At 33.5% G+C, this 22,899-nt stretch overlaps 2 protein-coding genes and 1 long non-coding RNA gene across 5 annotated transcripts; all 3 read right to left on the bottom strand.

The window, feature by feature from the left end:
• Positions 1 to 5,139: 5,139 nt before the first annotated feature.
• LOC145131754 (pollen-specific LRR extensin-like protein) lies at positions 5,140 to 7,072 on the bottom strand. 2 transcript variants are annotated; one of them, XM_079066411.1, is made up of 4 exons: positions 6,949 to 7,072; positions 6,626 to 6,869; positions 5,858 to 5,955; positions 5,140 to 5,771 (listed from the first exon to the last, which is right to left on the bottom strand). In XM_079066411.1, exons 2-4 carry the CDS (start codon positions 6,824 to 6,826, stop codon positions 5,288 to 5,290), a joined length of 783 nt encoding a protein of 260 aa, XP_078922537.1. In that variant the 5' UTR covers positions 6,827 to 6,869; positions 6,949 to 7,072; the 3' UTR covers positions 5,140 to 5,287. The 2 variants fall into 2 exon arrangements, with proteins under 2 accessions (XP_078922537.1, XP_078922536.1); XM_079066410.1 differs by having other exon boundaries at positions 6,626 to 7,072.
• A 544-nt stretch (positions 7,073 to 7,616) lies between these two features.
• On the bottom strand, positions 7,617 to 10,456 carry LOC145131753 (uncharacterized). 2 transcript variants are annotated; one of them, XM_079066407.1, is made up of 13 exons: positions 10,214 to 10,456; positions 9,932 to 10,069; positions 9,755 to 9,836; positions 9,541 to 9,617; positions 9,305 to 9,411; positions 9,094 to 9,226; positions 8,885 to 9,001; positions 8,734 to 8,825; positions 8,590 to 8,656; positions 8,425 to 8,503; positions 8,247 to 8,338; positions 8,024 to 8,167; positions 7,617 to 7,938 (listed from the first exon to the last, which is right to left on the bottom strand). In XM_079066407.1, exons 1-13 carry the CDS (start codon positions 10,406 to 10,408, stop codon positions 7,798 to 7,800), a joined length of 1,464 nt encoding a protein of 487 aa, XP_078922533.1. In that variant the 5' UTR covers positions 10,409 to 10,456; the 3' UTR covers positions 7,617 to 7,797. The 2 variants fall into 2 exon arrangements, with proteins under 2 accessions (XP_078922533.1, XP_078922535.1); XM_079066409.1 differs by having other exon boundaries at positions 7,751 to 7,938; positions 8,056 to 8,167.
• Positions 10,457 to 16,898: 6,442 nt separating this feature from the next.
• LOC145134407 (uncharacterized) lies at positions 16,899 to 19,637 on the bottom strand. The gene is made up of 3 exons (XR_013719132.1): positions 19,372 to 19,637; positions 17,308 to 17,540; positions 16,899 to 17,141 (listed from the first exon to the last, which is right to left on the bottom strand). It is a non-coding gene; the product is annotated as an uncharacterized LOC145134407 (long non-coding RNA).
• Positions 19,638 to 22,899: the final 3,262 nt, after the last annotated feature.

The following is a 22,899-nucleotide window of genomic DNA, read 5'->3' as shown; positions in this document are numbered from 1 at the left end:
TAGCTACACGACAAAACAGTCGTGGTGACACCAACCTCCATGTCGTAACGAGCAACCTGCCATTCCGTGGGAATTGGTTCCAACTAGGGATGAGCTTTAGAACTGAACCGGTTCGGAACCGGAACCGGTTTTTCTATATTATAAGAACCGGGAACCGGACCGCCGGTTCTAGCGCCGGTTCCGGTTCCGGTCCTGGTTTTTCAGTTATTTTTGAAACTAGAACCGGTTTAAATATTATAAATGAGATGTTATCTTCGGGAGCTTGTAAATGATTCAATATTTAACCATATTATGAACTTTTACATTCTAAATTGAAGTAAAAACACTAAATTACATGATGAAAAAAGAATCAAGTAATTCCGACTTCATATGAGTGAGTTATGCGCATTTTAAAAACGGGACAAATTTCAAAAAAAAAATGTTGAAACAGAAAATACGCAGCATTGATATGTTGTCTTCCGGGGTCTATAACTGATTCAATATCTAACCAAAATATGTGTTTTTATAGTCTAAAATGAACACAAACACCAAACTACATGCTGGAAAAAAAAATTCCGACGTCATATGAATGAGTTATGTTCATTTAAAAAAATGTGACAGATTCAAAAAAATAAAAAAAAATGTTGAAATAGAAAAAACGTAGCATTGATATTCTTTCTTTCGGGGCATGTGTCTGATTCAATATCTAACCAAACATATGTTTGTATAGTAAAAAATGAATTACAAACTTCAAATTACATGTTGGAAAAAAATCAAATAATTTCGACTTCATATGAGTGAGTTATGCACATTTTAAAAAACGGGAAAAATATCAAACTGGTTCCGGTTTTTAGAACCGGAACGGTTTTCATAAAAATGGAGAACCGGTAACTGGACCTTGTTACCAATTCTGGTTCCGGTTGCGGTCCGGTTCCGGTTGCGGTCCGGTTCCGGTTCGGTTCCGGTCCGGTTCCGGTTCCGGCGGTTCTAATGCTCATCCCTAGTTCCAACAGCCTAATGGGCTAAGCACTTAACCCTTAAATCCAAGCTTCCAACTTTTCAAAAAGTCTCATAGGGACCAATAATGCATATTTCTCAGCTTAATCCATAAGTTCAAGTCTCCAACCTTTAGATCTGAATCAACATGATGTTTAGATGGATAAAGTTTCCAACTTTATCCATAATAATGCCACAAACTAACAAGATCTAAACTTTATTACACCAAAATGACCTAAATGACCAAGATAACTTGCATGTCTTAAAGGGAAGGCAAAATATTATAACTTTCCTAGTCCATGAGGTCCAAGAAGCATTCGAAACTGATCAAAAGATGTTCGAGTTCACTCAACTCCAAAATCACCCATAAAATGTACCAAAAGTGCCAAAAACCACAGATGAAAAGATCTAAAGAATTAAAGAGCAAGGTATGAACTTTATACTCATAATAGTCCAGAAATGGAGTGACTTTGATAGATCCAAACTTGAAACAACCTTCCTTGCAATCAAAAGAACTATCTTGATATTCAAGCTTCATCAAATCATCACCAAAATCACCCAAAAGTGTTTCAAGGAGAGAGGAGGAGCTCAAATCATGAAGTATGAGTAGGGTTGCTCTCAAGGAGTTCTAGATGTGATGGAGGTTGAGAAAGTGCCCTAAAATATGAATCCTTACCTTTAAATACATTGAAAACCCTAAAAATTCACGTGCTTGGGCCTGCCCAGCGTCCAATCCATGGAAGACAGTTATCTGCTTTGTGGTGATTACCATGTCGTGGAATACACTTCTCCACTCTGTGGCGATTACCAAGTTGTGGAAAACAGTTCTCCACTCCATGGAGATGAGTTTTCACCTAAATCTATTAAAGCTTCAAATAGTCATAACTTCTTCGTTTCAACTTCGTTTTCGGCGATCTTTATATGCACACGAAGGTATTAACGAGCCCCATAATTATATCTAATTACTTTTGACTAAAAACATACCTAACTAAAATCATTAATTTATGCAAGAAGCCTGAAATACCACCTTTCCCGTTTTACCCTTTGCTTCAAAACACAAATTGATGGCTTTAATCACTTAACCAACATTATCAATATTTGATAGGGTCTAAACTTTATTCCTTTGAATCCCAAGACCTTTACTTAATCACATTACGATCTGAAATTCCCAAATAAGAAATGTCCCGAAACTGGATGTTACATAATCAGAACCACGATGGAGCTTCATTGGGTCCAAAGCCGTCAGAGAAGAATGAGGAGGCGGTGAGGTGAATCATGTTCAGATCAATCGACTTATAATAATAGGTCTGGCAATCGTGTCGTGTTCGGGTTGGCGTGTCGCGGGTTGGCGGGTTGGCGGGTCAAAATATGCCAACCCAAACACGACCCATTTAAATATACAGGTCACGGGTTGGCGGGTTTGAAACATAAACTCATATACGACCCGCCAACCCATTTATTTATACGGGTTCACAGGTTGGCGGGTCCGTGTGTCAGATTTGGGTTCGTGGGTCAGATTCCATAAATAAAATTGACAATTAAACATGAATAAATTCTTGATGGTTGATGCAAACATATCCGAATTTTAGACACTTAACTACTTAAGTCTTAAACATCCAAATGAAAATTAAAAACATTCATAGAAACATGTTCAAACTAAACATTATTACAAACATAGATAATACTTATTATATAATACTTATTAAATATTGATACTTGATACATAAATACATTTAAAAATAAAAAAAAATATATTTTTTATTAAAAATATAAACGGGTTGGCGGGTCAACCTGTTTATTTTTTGAGAAACTCATATATGACCCGTTTAATAAACGGGTTGGCGGGTTGGCGAGTTGGCGGGTCGGCGGGTTGAAAAACTCAACCCAAACTCATTTATTCCGTGTCGTGTTGCGGGTCGTGTCACGGGTCGTGTCGAGAATTGTCAGTCCCATATAATAAAATTCAATTTTGGTTCTTATCGATTTCTCACAGGGCACCAAAGAGGTTCATGTGGTTGCATCAGGATTGGTTTTGTAATTTTTCTAGTTTGATTCTTTCTTTAGCTCGTCGGAAAAGACAAAAGAAACGGTGAGGGGCTGGAGGCGTTGGTCGGAGATAACAAAAAGGGGAAGGGGAGAGGATGATGGGTGTGATAATGTGGTTGTACATTTTCTCTGAGTGGTTGTACTTTAATTAATTATTATTAATTTTATTGTTTAAATAAATAATAAATTTATGACAGGGACCAAACGTGGAACCAAAATATGTAGTAAGGACCGTCGAGTTAAAAAAAAGTTAGGGATCTATACACACACACACACACACACACACACACACACATATATATATATATATATATATATATATATATATATATATATATATATATATATATATATATATATATATATATATTAGTTGTAAGACCCATATATTACATTGATTAATTTAGAAAAAAAAAGGTTAAATATGAAGGTCTAAATAATTAAGAACTTTGAATTTATAAGAAAATAAAAAAAAATAATAAATTATTAAAATTGAAATGTTTTTTTATCTTTTAAATTTAAACAAATAAACAAAAGAAACTAATAAACTTCAAATTAAAAATTTTAAAATTAGAAGGTAAACTCATTAATAAAATTGATATCCATTTATTACTATATTTATTTCAATTATTATATTAAAATATTATATAGAATTTAATAAAATAGAAAAACCCATAAAATGACGTGTGGAAAAAAATTAATTCAAAATTACCATAAATTGACATTTGTCAAATTGAAGGAGAGCATACCATGTGGCAAAAAAGTTTTTTATTATATATATATATATATATATATATATATATATATATATATATATATATATATATATATATATATATATATATATATATATATATATAGTAGGTGTGCATCCGCCCAAAGCGGCGACGACAATTATTACTTTTTCGATGAACGTTTTTTTTAAGGAAATATTATTTGACTGTTTCAATGGCTATAAATTTTTCACTTGATTTGTTAGAAAAAATTTCATGTCCAACCTTTGGACAAATATCATGCCTACATTAAAAAGAAACAAAATTTAATTGATGTTATTTCCTTAAATATTTTGGTTGATTATTTTTACCATAAAAGAAACAAAATTTAATTGATGTTCTTTCCTTAAATATTTTGGTTGATTATTTTTACCATAATTAGTTTTTGTTCATAAAAAGATAGTGATTTTGTGCATAAAAGATTTGTAGATTAAGTTATCAAGTATGTACCTCTTAAATTTCAAGAAAAGTTCAATATGCTTTATAATATAGTTAAGATAATTAGTTTTTGTTCATAAAAAGATAAATGGTTTTGTGCATAAAAGATTTGTAGATTAAGTTATCAATTATGTAACTCTTAAATTTCAAGAAAAGTTCAATATGTTTTATAATATAGTTAAGATTTATGATTAAGAGGGTGTTTGGCATAGCTTTTAAAGTGACTTTTCACTTTTATCTTTTTCTAAAAGTCAAAAAGATGTTTGGAAATAATGACTTTTCCAACATTTACAATAGAGGAAATGACGTCTTTTTGAAAAGTCACGTAACTTTTCCAACTTTTACAAAAATGATTTTTTTCCTTTCAAAAGCTAAGTCAAACACCCTCTAAATAATTAAAAAACAAAGATAACCGTTCGAAAAAGTTTTCTCTTAGTTTGCTTGTTAATTAACAAGTCTCTATGGAAAAAAAAACTGAAATCCGCCAACCTAACCTAATAGATAGCAGGTTTGGTTGAGATTTTCAACCCGTTTAATTAAATTGATCAACTCGTCTAACCCGTTAAATTAAATGGTTTGGTTTAGAGCTGAAATTCCCAAGTTTACAACCCACCAACCATTTTAAATATTTTAAATATATTTTAATGTTTATTTATTTAGTATTATTATTTAAATGATTACTATATTTTGATTATTTTTTATTACTCAAAAAACATGGATAAGTAACTATTATTGGAAGTCGAATTGGCAAAAATGAATATCGAGTTACACAACCCACACAACCCATTGCCACCCTAGATGTCCCTTGGATTTAACTAAAGGTGCTGAAATCAAGCCCATGTCTTTAACCAGTTATAACCAGACCTTGGCCTAAGACTAATTTTAACCTTTTATAATTAAATCTTAATTGATAATTAAGTAATTAAGTTTCATAGATAACAAAGAGAAAATGATCGAACATGTACAGTGCCTCATCTTGGTCAATGAAACAAACAAGCATATCATATCATAGAAGATGAAGAAGAGAGATAGAAGAATGAAACCAATGAGTGGCCTCATGAATCATCATCTCCTTTGATGTTCATGGTCAACACCCTGCAAGACTTTCCATGCATGGAACACTCGGTATCAATCTCATGAACCAAAGACTTGACATTAAAAGGGCATGGCAATGGCAGTGGCTCTTCAAACTGAGATGGCTGAGTCCTCATCTGCACAGACCTCAACAATGCAGCCCTCCGCAAGTCAGCAGAGTGGCATATGTCACTTGGAGATGACGGGAACCGCCCTTCTGAGTCAGATCCCCGTTGCCTTGCCTGTGAAGCTGGTGGTGGTGGTGGGTAGTAACTGCTGGTGGTGGTGGTGGGTCCAGGTGAGAAGGTACTTGGAAGCTTCTGGAATCTGTAAGGAGAAACTGGACTGGTTGGTTGGCTATCTGTTTGTGATGGTGATGGTGATGGTGAGCATGCATTGCTTTCACAGTATCTGAACTCATCCAGGTCTTCTGACATTGGTGAATACTGCAATGGCAGTTCATCCCTGAAATCAGAAAACCAAAACAAATTTTATCAAATTCAAGTTTCTTTCTTTCTTGATAATAAGATAAATAGAGAGAGTTTGTTTGCCTTAGATAAAACATGCTGTCAGATCTTGCTGGAGAATCCATCAGGTTTTCAGGAAGGGGGTCTCCCACTGATAGCCCATTTAAGCTGGAAGCCATTATCTACACAATGTCCCACAAATGTCTTACAATATGTATGTTTACTACATCTTGATTATTATTATTATTATTAGATTATGATTTATAAGTATTTAGTATCACATAATCCCTCTAAACCTAAAGATGCTTCGAAATGGCAAAATAGATGATATGATGGAAGAAAATTTCAATGGTTTTCTTTTTTGTCACCTAAATAAGAAAAATATCATCAATTAGAGATACAGAATAATAACAACTGCGTAATCTCCTCCAACTGATATAAGATATCACAAATCCAATAGCCAAATAGTTAACAGGGTGGGCTTTAGTTCACAAGCAACAACGCATTTTCATTTAGTGAATAATTAAACTCACCCAATTTGGATAAGTGATTCGATTGGGGTGGGGGATGTAATTGATATAGCCATGAGAATCCAAGTATGTCATCGATCATTTTTTCCAAAATGCCTAGAAGGTTCATTGATCAAATTCATCTACTTTACCCCCAAATTCTATAAAATTTCTTCAGATATACTAGAAAAGATGGAAAATCCAGTCATATTTGCAAGTGACAACCCGGTTAAAACTGTGTACGATCTAGCACAATCTTGAATATAGATCAAGAATCAGACATTATTCACCTGATCCTCATAATCCGTCGGAATTTCGTGCCCTCAAAATATAAACAACTTACCTCGCTGAGATAACGTTTATGGGAGTGAAGATTGTCAACGTAAACCTCATCTTCAGGATCCCTACTCCGTTTTCCACTTGGAGAAGCTACTGTGGATGAAGATGGAGAACCAGTTACAGACGCAGATACATTTACATGAACAGATTCAGATTCTGATAAAGTTGATGACGTGTTCGTCTCCGAAACCCCTCCTACTCTCATTCCAAGATTTCGAACCACAAATCACAAACTCAAAACATAATCCCTGTATGAAATTAATGCGAATAAGAACAAAATAGAAGATTTGGAAAGAATTTATATAGGAGTGGAGAGGGAAATGACACCGTTACAGTAAAAATCCAAGCTCTATTCGACAATCTCATCGATAACATTTACAAACACTTGGCGTTTGTTCGTGAGTTTAGGGCTCCGCCCTCCGACTGCAAAGTTGGGTTATATTTTCCAAGAAACTTTTGGGCTCTATTTTGCACAAAACCAAACATCCGGAACCCTTTTTCAATTGTTGCTTCTACTAAAAATGTGTTATTGGCCCATAATATATATTTTATTATATTATATTCTATATAATATCATTATTTTTACTATATATTTAATAATATAATATAATGTATTCTTTTACCAAATGATATTTGGTATTATCCGGTTCGGTTATAGGTTTTTTTTCTTCCAAAAGTACTAATTCTAGACAACACATATTACAGTTTTTCTAGAAGGGTTTTAGAATATTGGTACACAATTAAATTTCTTAAACTTATTAAAACAAAACTAAAACTAGGCATTGTTTCAAATTACGAATTGCTTATATAACTTTTCCAACAATATTTTTGAAAATAAAAAACTGCATAAAGGTAAATTAATCATGTATTTTTAAAACCTATCTGCAAAGAGTATGAAAGTAGATTAAATTTTTCTCTTTTACAAACCCAAAAAACTAACAAAAAAAATAAATAAATAAAGACAATGACTTGTATATGTAAAGTACAATAACATATATCAAGCAATAATAATAACTTGCATTTCTGGAACATATGGAGTACACTGATCTCAAATGTTTTACATTTTATCTCACACATGCATAATTATTTTCTTAAAACATTTACGATCAAACTAATAACAATCAGCAACTGAAAGAGGAAAAAAATTAATTACACGGGGGAAGTTGTTGACGATTTTTATAGTTTTACATAAATACCCTTTATATGGAGAAATCCTGAGACAAGACCCCAGAATATAATTTCCAGAAAAACAAAAACCAACTTACCCCACCTCTCAGAATGAAGTGTGGCCTGAATAAGCGACTCTGTAGCATTAACCTTGCATATATTCCAAATGTTGTATAAATTTCATGGACATATTGATATGAAAAAGAAATATGGTGATGTATGGATGAAAAATTACAATGTTGTTTTCAGGGGAACGCCAATAAACACCTTGTAAAGCTGCTGGAAAAATGTCACAAGCAGCTAAAGCATAAACAATGAGAGCATTCATTCCCATCCACTGAAACAACTTTGTGGGCTTTTGAATTTTTATCACATCAACCTGCATCGCATCACAGGTGGAAAGTGGAAATAAGCATTTACTCACCTAATGACTCAAGCTTCTATTGTCACAAACTTACCATGTAAAAAATAGCAATCAAGAGAATGCCCGATGCTCCTGCTGTGATGCACATGTAACTTAATGTGTATAATGGTTTGGATAAAGGAATACCTGGAACAGATGACGTGGCATAAAATATAAATCCAATATCAACTGAAATTTAAAAGTAAGTAGCAAAAAATAAAAGGATGTTACACCTATCACCATTAGAACATATCCCAAGATAAGAAGAGAAGAAGAACACACCAACCATATAACAATCCTATGCATATGACCCTGATATCATTAAGAAGAATATTTCAAAAGTATGATGATTAAATCTGAATCCCAAAATAAAGTGTAGCGGGAATGAAATATGATACCTTATAATGCACCATAACATGTCCATACTGCAACCCCAAGAAGCACGTAATCGCAGCCATTAATGAACTGAAGAAAAAAAAAGGAGATAATGAATTAATGATATATACATGTAAAAGATATAATTTGCAATTATGTAAAGCAACCTTAAGAGGCCCTCTGGATCAAATGGAGCAAGACACCAAGAAGGGGCATTTGGTGGAAGGGGTCCATAATCTGGAGAATTGATACTGCATTCCTATAATCACTGGATAAATCAGCTGAACAAACAACAATAACATCTATTAAATCAGGGACCTGTGTTCTCTTGTATACAGGACGTTTATACAGATGGCTTTCACCAAGGAGAAGCCGATCAATCAGGCCAACTGCATTGCAGGGAGGTTCTAGACTACCCCTGACCCCACAGTGTACCTATTATTATAATATTAGATCAATATGTTATGTTAGATAATAGATATGCAGTTTAGATTTACAAGGTTTTCAAATATATGTGTAGTACTCACGATTTGAGTCTCCTTCCCATATTCTGATACTGATAAAGAAAAGTTTTCATTCATCACTTCAAAGCTCCATTCTGGGACGTAAAGACCATACAACAAAGACATGTATAATACACCTAGTACAAAAACAAACAGCCTGGAAAAATAAGAAAATAATTAGCTACCATTTCATCATGATAAAAGAGCATTAATTAGGTTTGGAGTTTTGACTTACCACTGAATGTAGTATTTCTTTACAAATGTTATGGCCGAATTGACTTCATTATTGTTAACACACCATATCTCGGTTATTGAAGCCAGCAGATATCCGATTGAAATCCTCTGTATGAATGAAAAAGTGTGATTCAGTGAGGTGAATTCTTAAACATAGGTACACTATGAAATAGTATCTTTTGGTTTTAATCCTATCCACCTTCTCCCAAAGAAGAACAACTACTTGATCTAAACTACCTGTAACACGCCCATCCACCTTATCTGGTTGACATCAACACCATAAGTTAGATCATCACGTCCATGGAAGTATCCACCTAGAGGGACATACAAGCAATTAGCTTATAGGTCAAATCAGCATATAACTAGATATGAAGTGAAGTCATAAGGTTATGCATCATCAATCTGTTGGAATTACAATTGTAATCCATGATATCAATCACTATATGAATACCTTGAAGAATCAAACCCAAGAGAAAGAGCTTGATAGTTCTGAGTACAACCTTCTTTGTGGCTGCTGGTTTGCTAGAAACTTTCTGCATCGCAATATCAATAACTATTACTAAAATCAATATATTGAAAAATATTATTATATCAAACCATGTACTAATCATAAGCCTACATTACATACCTTGAATACAAGACTAACGGAGATACCAACGTTAAAGAGGAAAAAAGGCATCACGAAGTCGGCGAGTGTAACACCAAACCATGGAGAATGGTTTATCGAAGGGAAAGCTCCTCCGGCGTCATCAACCAAAATCATCAACTGTTAAGTAGTAAATGCAACGATATTAGATTTTCTATTGTTGTGCTTCCTATAAATCTAAGAGAAACAGAAATAGAAATTAACAATCAGTAGAAACAAATTAGCAGTATTATCTGTAATTGATAAAGGAGGCGGTATACGCACGGCAACGGTGAGACCACGGAAAACGTCGAGAGAGACGAGGCGCTGTTTAGGATCGGTAGGTCTAGTAGCAGATGAAGGTCCGTCATGATGGTCCGGTGACGGTGAAGCAAAAGAAGTGATCTCTCCGGCAGAGTGAGAAGAATTTTGAAGTAGGGGACTCCGTTCGTCCGTCTCCGTCATCACCATTGACGACATTTTTCCTAGTCAAAACTCAAAACTCAAAAGTGTCTCCTCTTTCTTCCTTCGTTAAAGACAGGAGGGAGACAATGAATTGCAAAAACAGACCCTACACTATTCCATAATCTCACTTTTAGCCCACTTACTTTTACTTATGTATTTTTAAGCCTTAATCATTAATCATAACCACAACAACCTATACTTTTCACCTAATATGTAACGACGTTGACTTCTTACTGATTTATACCATTATTATAGGAACAATTTACCACATAAATTAGTAAGAAAGTCACGTGGCTTACTTTGTTGATTTTATAAGGCTCTCTCGTATATTATCCACGTCAATAACGTGACAATAAGTCCTGTGGCCAAATGAACACCACCTCCTAAACGCATGGTGTGAAGTGGGTCGCTCTTACCAAAAAGAGAGGAAGAAATGGTTCTTGATCGTTGAAACATTCTTTTTAATATTTCCATTTTACAAGTTTAAATACTAACAACTATCGAATATTCCATACTACAACTTTCTTTCTTTTTATACTCTATTATTTTATTACCTACAATATAACCCTATAAATATTATATCTTTTATATAACTTTCACACAACCATTTTATAATTTTAAACACCCTATACAAACACAATTGAAATATGGAAGATTCTTCGCCTTCATCTTCGGCCCATGATAACATGTTTTTTCAACATATTCGTGCAATTGGTAGCCAACATATTGGATCAAGAAGTTGAATGTTCAAATGTCATCAAGAAGACTAGAACTACAATAAACATGGATTGTGAATCTGCACACAAACTTCTAGTGCGCGATTACTTTACCGATGATTTCTTTTACAACAATAAATCATTCAAATGTCGTAACCGTTTGAGTAGACATTTTTTCTTACGTATACCTAAAGATTTGGAAGATAATTACGATTTTTTTTTCAATAAAATGGAATGCTAGAGGTAAACAAGAATTTACTACGCTATAAAAGTGTAGGACCACACTTTGGCTTTTGTCATACGATCTCACATGAATATTTGAATATGTATGAACAACATGAGAATGTGCGTCTTTGTTATGTGAATATGTTATAGAGTTGGACGCAAAGATGGAAAATGAGAAAGAGGGTTGGGAGGAAGGGAGCACGGGTCTGCCCTCTTTAAACCGACAGCATCAAAGGGTTGGGAGGGAGGGATTCTGGCCTCTTCAACCTTGACAACTTTAATATTTTTATTTTAAGACGGATCAAAGTTTTAAAATAACTTCAACTTAATATTTTAAACCGACGGGCTAGGACACGGGTAGATAACTTCAACTTGAACGATTGATATAAGATATAATTAAAAGTTTAACTAAAAATATTCAACGATTGATATAAGATATAATTAAAACTTTAATTAAAAATGAGATGAGGAGAGTAAGTTAAAAGGATTGAAGTATATTTGAATGTGTACAACTTACTAAATGTTTTTCAATTTATTTCTTAATATTATAAATTTATGATCATAATTAACAACATCAATTATTTAATCCAATTTACAATATTATACAAAATCATTGGCATTGATCCAACTTAATTCATAAAGTTAAACAAAAACATTTGCACGATTAAAATGCAGAGTGTCATTGATGTAGGTGGTGTTATAACAATGATAGTAACCTAAACTCAACAAGTCTTGCACATTTTGGGGCTTTTTTCTGTATTCTAACAAGTAAAGTTGTTAATCTGACAAAAAATCACACCGAGTATTAGTCGATTCCCCATAATGGATTCAAAGAAGCTTGAGGTGCCCTGATGCATCAACTAGCTGTTGGATGTTATGAGCAGCAGAAGTCAAAGTAGCATCACCCTCATAGAAAGATGTTAGTTTTTACAGTTAGAAAAGTTGTTGTAAACAGTTTTAGATGGTAGTTAGATAGAAGGGTATTTTCGTTATTTTTATATTATGAGTTAGTTAGTCTGTTTGTCCTTCTCTTATATATATATATATATATATATATATATATATATATATGTGTGTGTGTGTGTGTGTGTGTGTGTATTCTTCATTGTTATTGAATACAAGTTTTCTGAATCAATTCAAACAAAGTCTTCTTTCATTCTTTCACATTAACATGGTATCAGATTAGGTTTTGATCCTCCATGGCTGATTCAACTTCTTCTACTGGATCTTCTGCTATCGATCCATCTAATCCTTTTTTCATTGCTCCTTCTGATAATCCGAGTTCTATTCTCATTACCAATCCTTTTAATGGAATTGGCTTTGCTTCTTGGAAACGATCAATGCTCATATCGCTAGCTGCCAAGAACAAATTAGGTTTTGTTGATGGAACAATTTCTGAACCAGCAATTACCTCTTCTTCGTATTCTCCATGGTTTCGAGCCAATTCTATGGTGATAAGTTGGATTCTGAATTCTCTATCCAAAAACATTGCTGATAGCGTGTTATTCTTGACTACTGCTCGAGAAATCTGGCTTCAATCGAACCAAAGGTTCGAACAACCAGATGGCGCCTTGATTTACCAAATTCAGCAACAGCTGTATTCGACTTCTCAAGGTTCAGACGATTTCACCACCTATTTCACCAAATTAACTCGAATTTGGGAAGAATTGCGTCTTGTTCAAGCAATTCCACCATGTTCTTGTGAAGCTGCATTAAAGATTAACAAATTTTTTGAAGAACAACGCCTCATTCAACTTATTATGGGCCTTGATGATTCTTACAAAGTCGTACGTGGTCAGATTCTCATGACTAAGCCTCTTCCTACTGTATCCACTGCATACTCCTTAATTCTTCAAGAGGAACGACAACGTGGTATTAATACTTCTGCTTCAATTAATATCGACATCATTGCCATGAATGCATCTGTTGAAAACAGTTCTATGTCCAAGAAATCGTTGGTTTGCAATCATTGTAAAAAACCTGGTCATACCAAATCGCAGTGTTATCGTCTCCATGGATTCCCTGCAAATTTCAAATTCACCAAATCCAAACGTGAAGAACCAAAATCCACTGTTCAGAATGTTGTTGTTGATTCCAATTCTGTATTTCACAAGAACAATATCAACAATTGATGATTCTTCTTCAAAACAACAATATCAATCCATCATCTTCTAGTTTTTCTGCTCAAACTTCTCTTATGGATGGATCCATGGAATCTGAAGGTACTTTTTCTTTCAAGAAGTTTGCTGCTAATGTGTACAAATCATCATCTCTTTTACAACCATTTTATTCATGGATAGTTGATACAGGGGCAACAGATCACATGTGTTCTAATAAAACCTTGTTTCTTTCTTTATCCAAATTACCTCATCCTCATTTCATTGGTTTACCTAATGGTACTAATGCATGTGTTTCTTTTGCTGGAAATGTCAAATTACATGATTCCTTGATTCTTCAAGGAGTCTTGTATGTTCCCAATTTCAAATACAATCTTGTTTCAATTTCAAAATTGAATTCGCAACTCCAATCCTTTGTCATTTTCACTGATCAACATTGCTTATTGCATGACCCTTCGTCAAGGAATAAACTCTCTTTTAGTCTCTTTGGAAATAAAGTCAATGATCTTTATGTTTTTGATCACAGAACCATTTGTAATTCCTTGTCTTTCAGCTTTTTTGTATTCAATCTTTTTTGTAATTCTGCAACTGTAGTTACAAAACCTTCTAATACTTTGTTATGGCACAAACGATTGGGACACATTTCTATTTGCAAATTGAATCATCTTTTTATTCCTGGTTGTAAATCTCATGATGATGATGTTGCTTCATGTATGATTTGTTTCAAAGCAAAACATCATAAACTGCCATTTCCAACTAGCTTATCTCAATCTCAAGCTGTTTTTGATCTCATTCATGTGGATGTTTGGGGTCCATATAAGTACATATCTCATGATGGGTTCAAGTTTTTTGTTACTATAGTTGATGATTATAGTAAACATACTTGGGTGCATATAGTTACACATAAAGGGTATGCAATGGGAGTTATCAAACAATTCATTGTTTTTGTTCAAACTCAGTTTAAAAAAACTATTAAAGTTGTTCGTACTGATAATGCTTATCAGCTTGGGTGTAGTCATGAAGGCATAGAATTCTATAGCAAATATGGGACTCTACATCAAAAATCTACTCCTTTTACCCCTCAACAAAATGGGATGGTTGAACGAAAACATCGGCATATACTTGAAATTGCACGGGCCTTATTGTATCAAGCTGGTATTGGTTTTTCTTATTGGTCTGAATGCGTCCGGACAGCTGTCCATCTCATTAATCGGATGCCTTCAGCTTCTCTTAAGTTCAAAACTCCCTTTGAACTTCTTTATAAAAAACAACCAGATTTAACACAGCTAAAAGCATACGGATGCTTGTGCTTCATCACTACTTCTACTGTGGGCCGTGACAAGTTTATGTCAAGGGCTCATCCTTGTGTCTTAATTGGTTATCCCATTGGACAGAAAGCTTTTAAGGTTCTCAATCTTACTACTAAAGCCATTCACATTGCAAGAGATGTGAAGTTTTTTGAGAACATCTTTCCTTTACATGTCATATCTTCTACTATGTCACAAAATCCACATTCTTTTCTTCCTACAAACTCCAATGATACACCTATTACATCTTCATCACCTTTAATTTCTGTTTCTACTGAAAATATTTCTTCTTCTCAGCCTCAACCTCCTCCTATTTCTAGAAGGACATCTTCTAGAATTCATAATCCACCTGTGCACTTACGCGATTACATATGCAACAATGTTGTTGATTCTTCACATATTTATTGTCATACTATTACAAACATGTGCAACCGTGATCCTCAAGTTCCTGCTCTTTATCCTATTTCTACTTTTGCCTTCAACGTTTCTAAACATGAAATTGAGCCTGCTTTTTATCATCAAGCTAAAGGGAATCCTCATTGGGAACTTGCTATGCAACATGAACTTAAATCCTTACAAACAAATCATACTTGGGATATTGTTTCTTTACCCAAGGCCAAAAAGCCAATCTCATGTCGATGGGTGTACAAACTCAAATATAAGGCTGATGGGTCTATAGATCGATACAAAGCACGGTTAGTAGCCAAAGGTTTCACTCAAAAAGAGGGCATTGACTATCATGAAACTTTCTCTCTGGTAGTCAAATTCAATACTATTCGATGTTTAGTTTCTTTGGCTGTTAAAAAAGATTGGAAAATTCAACAACTTGACATTAATAACGCTTTCCTTCATGGTGATCTTCACGAAGATGTTTATATGAAATTACCACCAGGCTATTCTACTACTTCAGATCATCTTGTTTGCAAACTTAAAAAGTCCCTCTATGGTCTAAAATAAGCTTCAAGGCAGTGGTATGCAAAATTGTCCCATTTTTTGCATCAAAAAGGATATATTCCTTCTCTCAATGATTATTCTCTATTCATTAAGAAGACTGCTACTTTAATTGTTATATTAGCAGTATATGTGGATGATATTTTACTCACAGGTGATGATCAAGATGAAATTTCTTCTTTAAAAATGACTCTTGATAGTCAATTTCGCATTAAAGACTTGGGGGAAGTCAATTACTTTCTTGGACTTCAGTTTGACAAGGTGGCTAACGGTTTAGTTGTTCATCAGCATAAATTTGCTCAAGAACTACTTACCCTCTATTCTATGGAAGATGCTGTTCCAGTTTCTACTCCATTGCCTCACAATCTTAAGCTTTTACCACTTATTGACAATCCCCTTGATGATCCTACATTGTACAGACAACTAATTGGCAAATTGAACTTCCTAGTTCACACTAGACCAGACATAGCCTTCACTGTACAACACTTGAGTCAGTTTAGAAAAACTCCTTGTCAACAACACTATGATGTTGCTCTACACGTATTGAAATACATTAAAGGCACTGTTAATCAAGGTTTATTTTTTAATAAACTTTCCAATTTTAACATTGAGGCTTATTGTGATTCAGATTGGGCAGCATGCCCAATCACACGGAGATCAGTAAGTGGCTATTTCATTCTATTTGGGGGAAGTCCAATCTCTTGGAAGTCTAAAAAGCAAGTTACAGTTTCTCTTTCTTCAGCCGAAGCTGAATATCGTTCAATGAGGAGAATATGTGCTGAGTTGGCATGGTTGTCTAAACTTTTACATGAGTTTCAAGTGCCTAATATAGCTCCAATACCCCTGAAGTGTGATAATATGGCCGCCATATACATTGCTACAAACCCTGTTTTTCATGAAAGAACTAAGCACATCAAACTCGATTGTCATTTTGTTAGACAAAAACTTCAAGAAAGACTCATTTCTTTAACACATGTTCCAACTACCTCTCAATGTGCTGATGTTTTTACCAAGAATCTACCATCTTCACAGCATCGAGAAGCTATTTCTAAGCTGCATGTAGTTCCCTATCCTCCAGCTTGAGGGGGGGTGTTAGTTTTTACAGTTAGAAAAGTTGTTATAAACAGTTTTAGATGGTAGTTAGATAGAAGGGTATTTTCGTCATTTTTATATTATGAGTTAGTTAGTCTGTTTGTCCTTCTCTTCTGTATATATATATATGTATTCTTCATTGTTACTGAATACAAGTTTTCTAAATCAATTCAAACAAAGTCTTCTTTCATTCTTTCACATTAACAAAAGCAAATCTGATCATATATCGATTATTGTGTCGTCTACCCACATTCACATTCTCTCAACTTGTATGGAAAAACCCGCATCCAGGAACAACCACAACTCCAGCTTCTTTTATTAATTCCTCCACAAATTCAACCTGAAAAATCCGTCATAATTGTTAAAAAAAACATATTGATATTATAGAATAGAATGGATTCCATGAATGACATACGTCCATAAGTTTGCAAGTATCTGGAAGCGTTGCAAATATGAAAAACGAACCCATTGGAATAAACTGAACCTGGAACCCCACATCTCCATACCTGAAGAAAAAAAATGGACGATTTTGCCCTTTACTCCTAAAACGCAGGAAATCTTCACAGTTTTATGCTCTGCCCTTCTTCCCCACCCTTTTGTCTCTCACCACATTCCTTATTTTAGTCTCGTTAATAAGCACTAGGTATGCTCTTCCTTATTTGCAATAAGCCTTCAGTGTAGAGACCAAATAATATCCACTATAATCGTCAAACCTTTTCATTTTCATATTAAAAATATCCTGAAAATGATAATAACATCCATATAAATACTGAATACTTTTAGACTGATAAGAGTGCATTTGAACTTCACACTCAACCAAAATAGTTGTAACATCTGGATTATTATAAACTCGGTGATTGTGATCTTGAGTAGAAACAGTCTTAAGAATAACACCTTGTAGTTATGCAAATCAGGAATATCTTTCGAAGAAAAAACATATGGATTATGTTTAAGATAATCTATACATTTTCCAGTTTGCAATTTAAACCACCAAACAATTTTCTATCTCACTTCCACCTGCCTTCTGTATTCATTCTTATTAAGAACATTAAAATATATGCAGTTACTTCATGGAAAACCACCCATCAAATATAGACTCTATTTCACTCAATAAAAATATTGATCATGAATGATAAAAACAATCCAAGAGGAAGGAAAGAAAACCTGACCAATTGACTTTATTTAATGTTTTTCTTCTTTATTTTTTTCTGGTGATATTATGAATAGCTTGATTATTATTTCTGGAAGGTGGTTTATGTTTATCCAAATAGTTTTTGATGAATTAGTTTTACCCAATTGGACTTATGTTCTAATTTTTATTTGTTGATCATGCCATTCAATATAATCCTCTTATTAAAAGTCACTTTGATTATCATAAACCCAATACATAGGCAATTTAATTTGGTTATTATAGTCACTGTAAATTTATCAATTTTATTATCTTATCGATCAATACTATATTGAATATTCGATGACTATTATATGTTAACTTATATAGTTAACTCTTATTTTAATCTTTTAGTAAAATGAGTACATGTTATTCTCCTAAATAAGTAATTATGTTCAAATATTCTAAATTTCACACTTTTTTTGTTGCAGGATTGGAGCCAAATCGGGATTGAGTTTTTTTTTCTTTTTTTTTAAATGTTGTGCAAAATGGTAAAATTAGGGATGCATGGTTCTAACATTACATTTAAGATGTACGTAACCATTTAGGCTCATTTTTACCACTGAGGCAAAAGGGAAGACAACGAATCCTGCATTTCAGGAGTTAAGGGCAAAATCGTCCATTTTGTTTTTCTTTTCAATTTTGATGATTTTAAAATATTAAATATTATTATTAAATATTAAAAACTACTAAAAAATAGATTTGAGCAAATCTCATATTTTAAAAGGTTACTAAGGGCAAATACGATATTTAGACGATATACGAAATTCTCTTTTTTTTTATTCATGTTTCTAAGTGAGTAAACAAGAGTTGCAATAACTTGTTTGGAATGTTGGGTAAAAACTGGTTATGATTTGAACTTTCTATTATTAATCGTCAATATAATCAGATTTGGATGTTTGGACTGAAGAAAACAAATTAATGAGATAGTTTATTACACTATCCCCCAATTTTAGGACTATTTTGAACGTTGTGATATCAATTTAATATTGCACAAACATCCAAGTCCAAACACCTCTTAATTGCATTTGCGCCGAATGTTCAGATTTACTTGAGTCCAAATGAATATATATGTATTTGTTAATTTGTAATTTGTTAATGTGTAACACGGGCTATTGTTTGTCATTTGCAGTGGTTTGTAGTATTGGACTATTGGTTGTATTCAATATATTTTCAAATTGAACGAGGCCAAGTTTTGTAGGTGGACATTTTGTTTGTGTCTGGAAATATATTTTGAGATTCTGTTTCTTTAATGCTCATTATTTAACAAATAATCGTCACGGACTGTGTTGTTGGTTGCACATTCCACACTGAAACTAACTCCCGATTAAAGATATGATGAATTCGGCCATAAAACTTAAAACTAGGGATCTAATTCTGGAACAAGTGGAATCTAACAGACCTGTATTGGTTAAAATCGGAGGTGATAGCGGAGCCGGCAGCGGCCTTGATATAGGGAGGTGCCGGGAAATCAGGGAAGCCTTCGGTGAGGTTAATGGCGTTGCTACGTTCAGCTAGATAAGATAGTTGTTGGATTGGGGAAGGTTTTAGGGTCTTAACAACCGACGACAGCTTTGCTTCCATGGCATTATCTCATCGCTAAACCCACCATTTATTGTAGAAAAAGGGTGTCAGCGAAGTAAAGAACTTAGGTCGGGAATTCCACTCCCTTCGTGTTTGACATTCCTGTTTGACAGGATCTGAATTTTTAAGAGGTCTGAATTTCTAAGAGGGTCTGAATTTTAAAGATCTGAATTTTCAAATGCTGTTTTGTTGGAACCTCTGAATTTGTTGTGCTGAATGATAAAAATAATCATTTTACCCTTCTTTATGATTTCTTTCAATTACAACATAATTTCAACATTTTTCTTATTAAGGAATCATACTTTGAAAACTATAACAAGTTCTATCATTCTATTTTCAATCTTTTAATAGAAAAATAGAATGCAATAATAATCTAATAACTAGAAATATAATGCTACTTCTTGTTACAATAGTCCGATCAACCAAATTTCATCCCTGTCTAATGTCACCATGTGAAAACCAACCATTTTGTAACCTATAAAAAATAATTAATTGCCAACAAGATCTTCAGCTTCATGAAGTATCTTCAAATCGAACTGTTATGCATTCATCACAACACATCAACTTGTTAAGCAAACCCACTGCTGATGAAATCATCAACCTGTTATACCCATTTTCAAAAATAAGTCAATAAAGATTTAAAACCTGTGATTTGATTCTAATGATTCACTATCAAAACAACTTTCCATCAGCAAAAATCAAGACCATTGATTCCAAAAATACACTTGCTGATACTAGAAAAAACCATAGCAAGTTTCATAAAAATAACAATCCTAACAACCGATGGAAAGGAATCAATCTTCAAAATCATGTGTCAAAGGTAACAGCAAATTAAGGGATACGATTTCATGTGTAGACTTCAATCCAGCAGACCCAAAAGAGCATCACGATTTCAAGTGTATACTTCAATCCAATACCGATTTCAGAAATAGGTTCATAAATTAACCCTAGAAGAAAGTCGATTTTAGAGAACCATTACCTGATGTTGTTGTCGACGAGATTAACGGGGATGGAGGGCGGAGCAGGCGGCGGCGTACCTGATGTTGTTATCGACGAGATTAACGGGGATGGAGGGCGGAGCAGCGGCGGCGCAGGAAACGGCTCTGGCGGAGGCGGTGACTGGCCGGTGGCAAGAGTAGAGGCGGAGGGTTGCAGGTCGTCGGAGATGGTTAGGAGGGAAGAAGATGTTGTCTCGCGAAATAGAATAGAGAAGAGGGAATACGCTTTTGGGCAAAACGGGAATGAGCGTGCCCTTTTATTTTTTCAGATACAACGCCAAGTCTGAAAATTTAAGAGGTTTTTTTGAGATTAAAAGGTAAAAAATAAGATGCTGCCAAACACCCTATATCTGAATTTTTAAGAGACTGCCTTTTAATTTCTCAATTAAGAGGTAAACAAACAGCCCCTTAATTTTATCCGCCGGCCAACATAACCCACATATGACATAAACTAGATCACCACCTAATTTTCGCCCCTACCCATTAGATATTAACAATTTTGCCACAAATTCCATTTTTTGTTAAAATTTGATCCAAAGTTTTTTTTGTTTTTTTTTTAATACAAATTTTGCCCTTTTTCAACTTTGTTTTCATATATTTTTTAATTTTTTACTTTTACAAAGTATTTTACATTTTATATATAACCGTTGCTTTTACAAAATCGTTTTTATTATATTTTTTTACTAATTCATTTTTGTATATGCTTTTTTAGATTTCTTCATTTTTAGATTTTCTTTTTAATAGAAAACTAGTTGTGAGATTCATATATTACATAGGTTAATTTAAAAAAAATTAAATATAAATGTCAAAATATTTGAGAACTTTGAATTTATAAGAAAATAAGAAAAATAATGAATTATTATAATGTAAATTTTTTTATCTTTTAAATTTAAACAAATAATTTAAATAAATAAAAGAAATTAATGAGCTTTAATTTTGAGAATTTTGAAATTAAAAGGTAAGTTCATTAATGAAATTGATATCTATTTATTACAGTTATTACACTAAAATATTATATGGAATTTAATAAAATATAAAAACTCATAAAATGACATGTGGAAAAAAAATTAATTCAAAATAACCACAAAATGACATTTGGCAAATTAAATGAAAATGTGACAAATAGCAAAAAAAAACCTTCATTTATTAGAGTGAGTTTCTAAACTTCTTTTATGTATTAGTTTTTATTAATGGGGTTGGCTAAAAAGACACCCTTTAGACATGCTATGAACACTTTTATTAAAAGTCAACCTATAATAAACTATTTATAACTTACCAAATGTACATATAAGTCTTCACGGTATGCTATAAACTCACACAACTTTTTGCATACTTCAGTGTTTCCTCACGGTCGTGAACACCACATCGTGAGTGCGTTTTAGATGCGGGGTTTTCCCACGGGTGATATCTTCTCCTCATTCTCTCTCTTATTCTCTGATTGACCAACATCTATTTTTTCTTTTTCAGTTTTTATAATACTTGATATATATATATATATATATATATATATATATATATATATATATATATATATACACACACACACACATTAAAAATATATTAAAACTTATGGTTTTTAATCCTCTAAAAAAATATTAAAATATTGGTATAAAATATATTTTTTTAAATAAAATAAAAAATTAAGGTGAAGTGAGGGAAGTGAAAAGGTGATAGTTTCATGGGTTTCGAAGAGTGGGGGAAATGAGGTGGCGTTGAGGTGTCACCGAAAAAATGAGGGTAAAAGATGAGTACATCCTTAGGTCTAAATTTTTTCCGTAGCAGGATAAAAAATAACTTATATATAATAAAATAAGATGTAAATGATATTTTATATACAAAAGGTGTGTCTTGTAACATCCTGATTCCCAGGTACTTCATTTATTTATTTATTAAATGAATGACTCGACGAGTTAGGTGTTCGACTCGTCGAGTAGATTTGGATTTGAGCACGTGGGTTTAAAGACCGACTCGACGAGTCAGAAAGCCGACCCGCCGAGTTGGCGTTGAGAGATGAAACTCTAAATCCTTGGGTTTGGGACCTATTTAAAGGAACTTATGTCCTTATTTCCGCCTCACCAGCTACCCAACTCCCCTTTGTGAAACCCTAATCGACCATTGGAGCTAAGAGAGAGTGATAGAGCTAATATTCGAGTGTTTTGGTGAATCATTGAAGGAGAAGAGGAGAGTATCAAAGCTTGGATCAAGAGGAGGCTTTGGATCTAGAGGTACATCAGAGTTTTGCTTCAGTTGGAGGTAAAAAGATGCTAACTTGATCTTTCTTGTGTAGATCTTGGTTTGGGGGAGTTTTTAGGGTTTTCTCCCATCCACCTTGTGTTATTGAGTCCCTT

The sequence above is a fragment of the Lactuca virosa genome, chromosome 8 (assembly GCF_052849685.1).
Source record: "Lactuca virosa cultivar CGN04683 chromosome 8, Lactuca_virosa_CGN04683_v6, whole genome shotgun sequence".
Classification (NCBI taxonomy): Eukaryota; Viridiplantae; Streptophyta; class Magnoliopsida; order Asterales; family Asteraceae; genus Lactuca; species Lactuca virosa.
The sequence above is the reverse complement of the archived record's forward strand: the minus strand, read 5'-3'. Positions and strand labels throughout refer to the sequence as shown.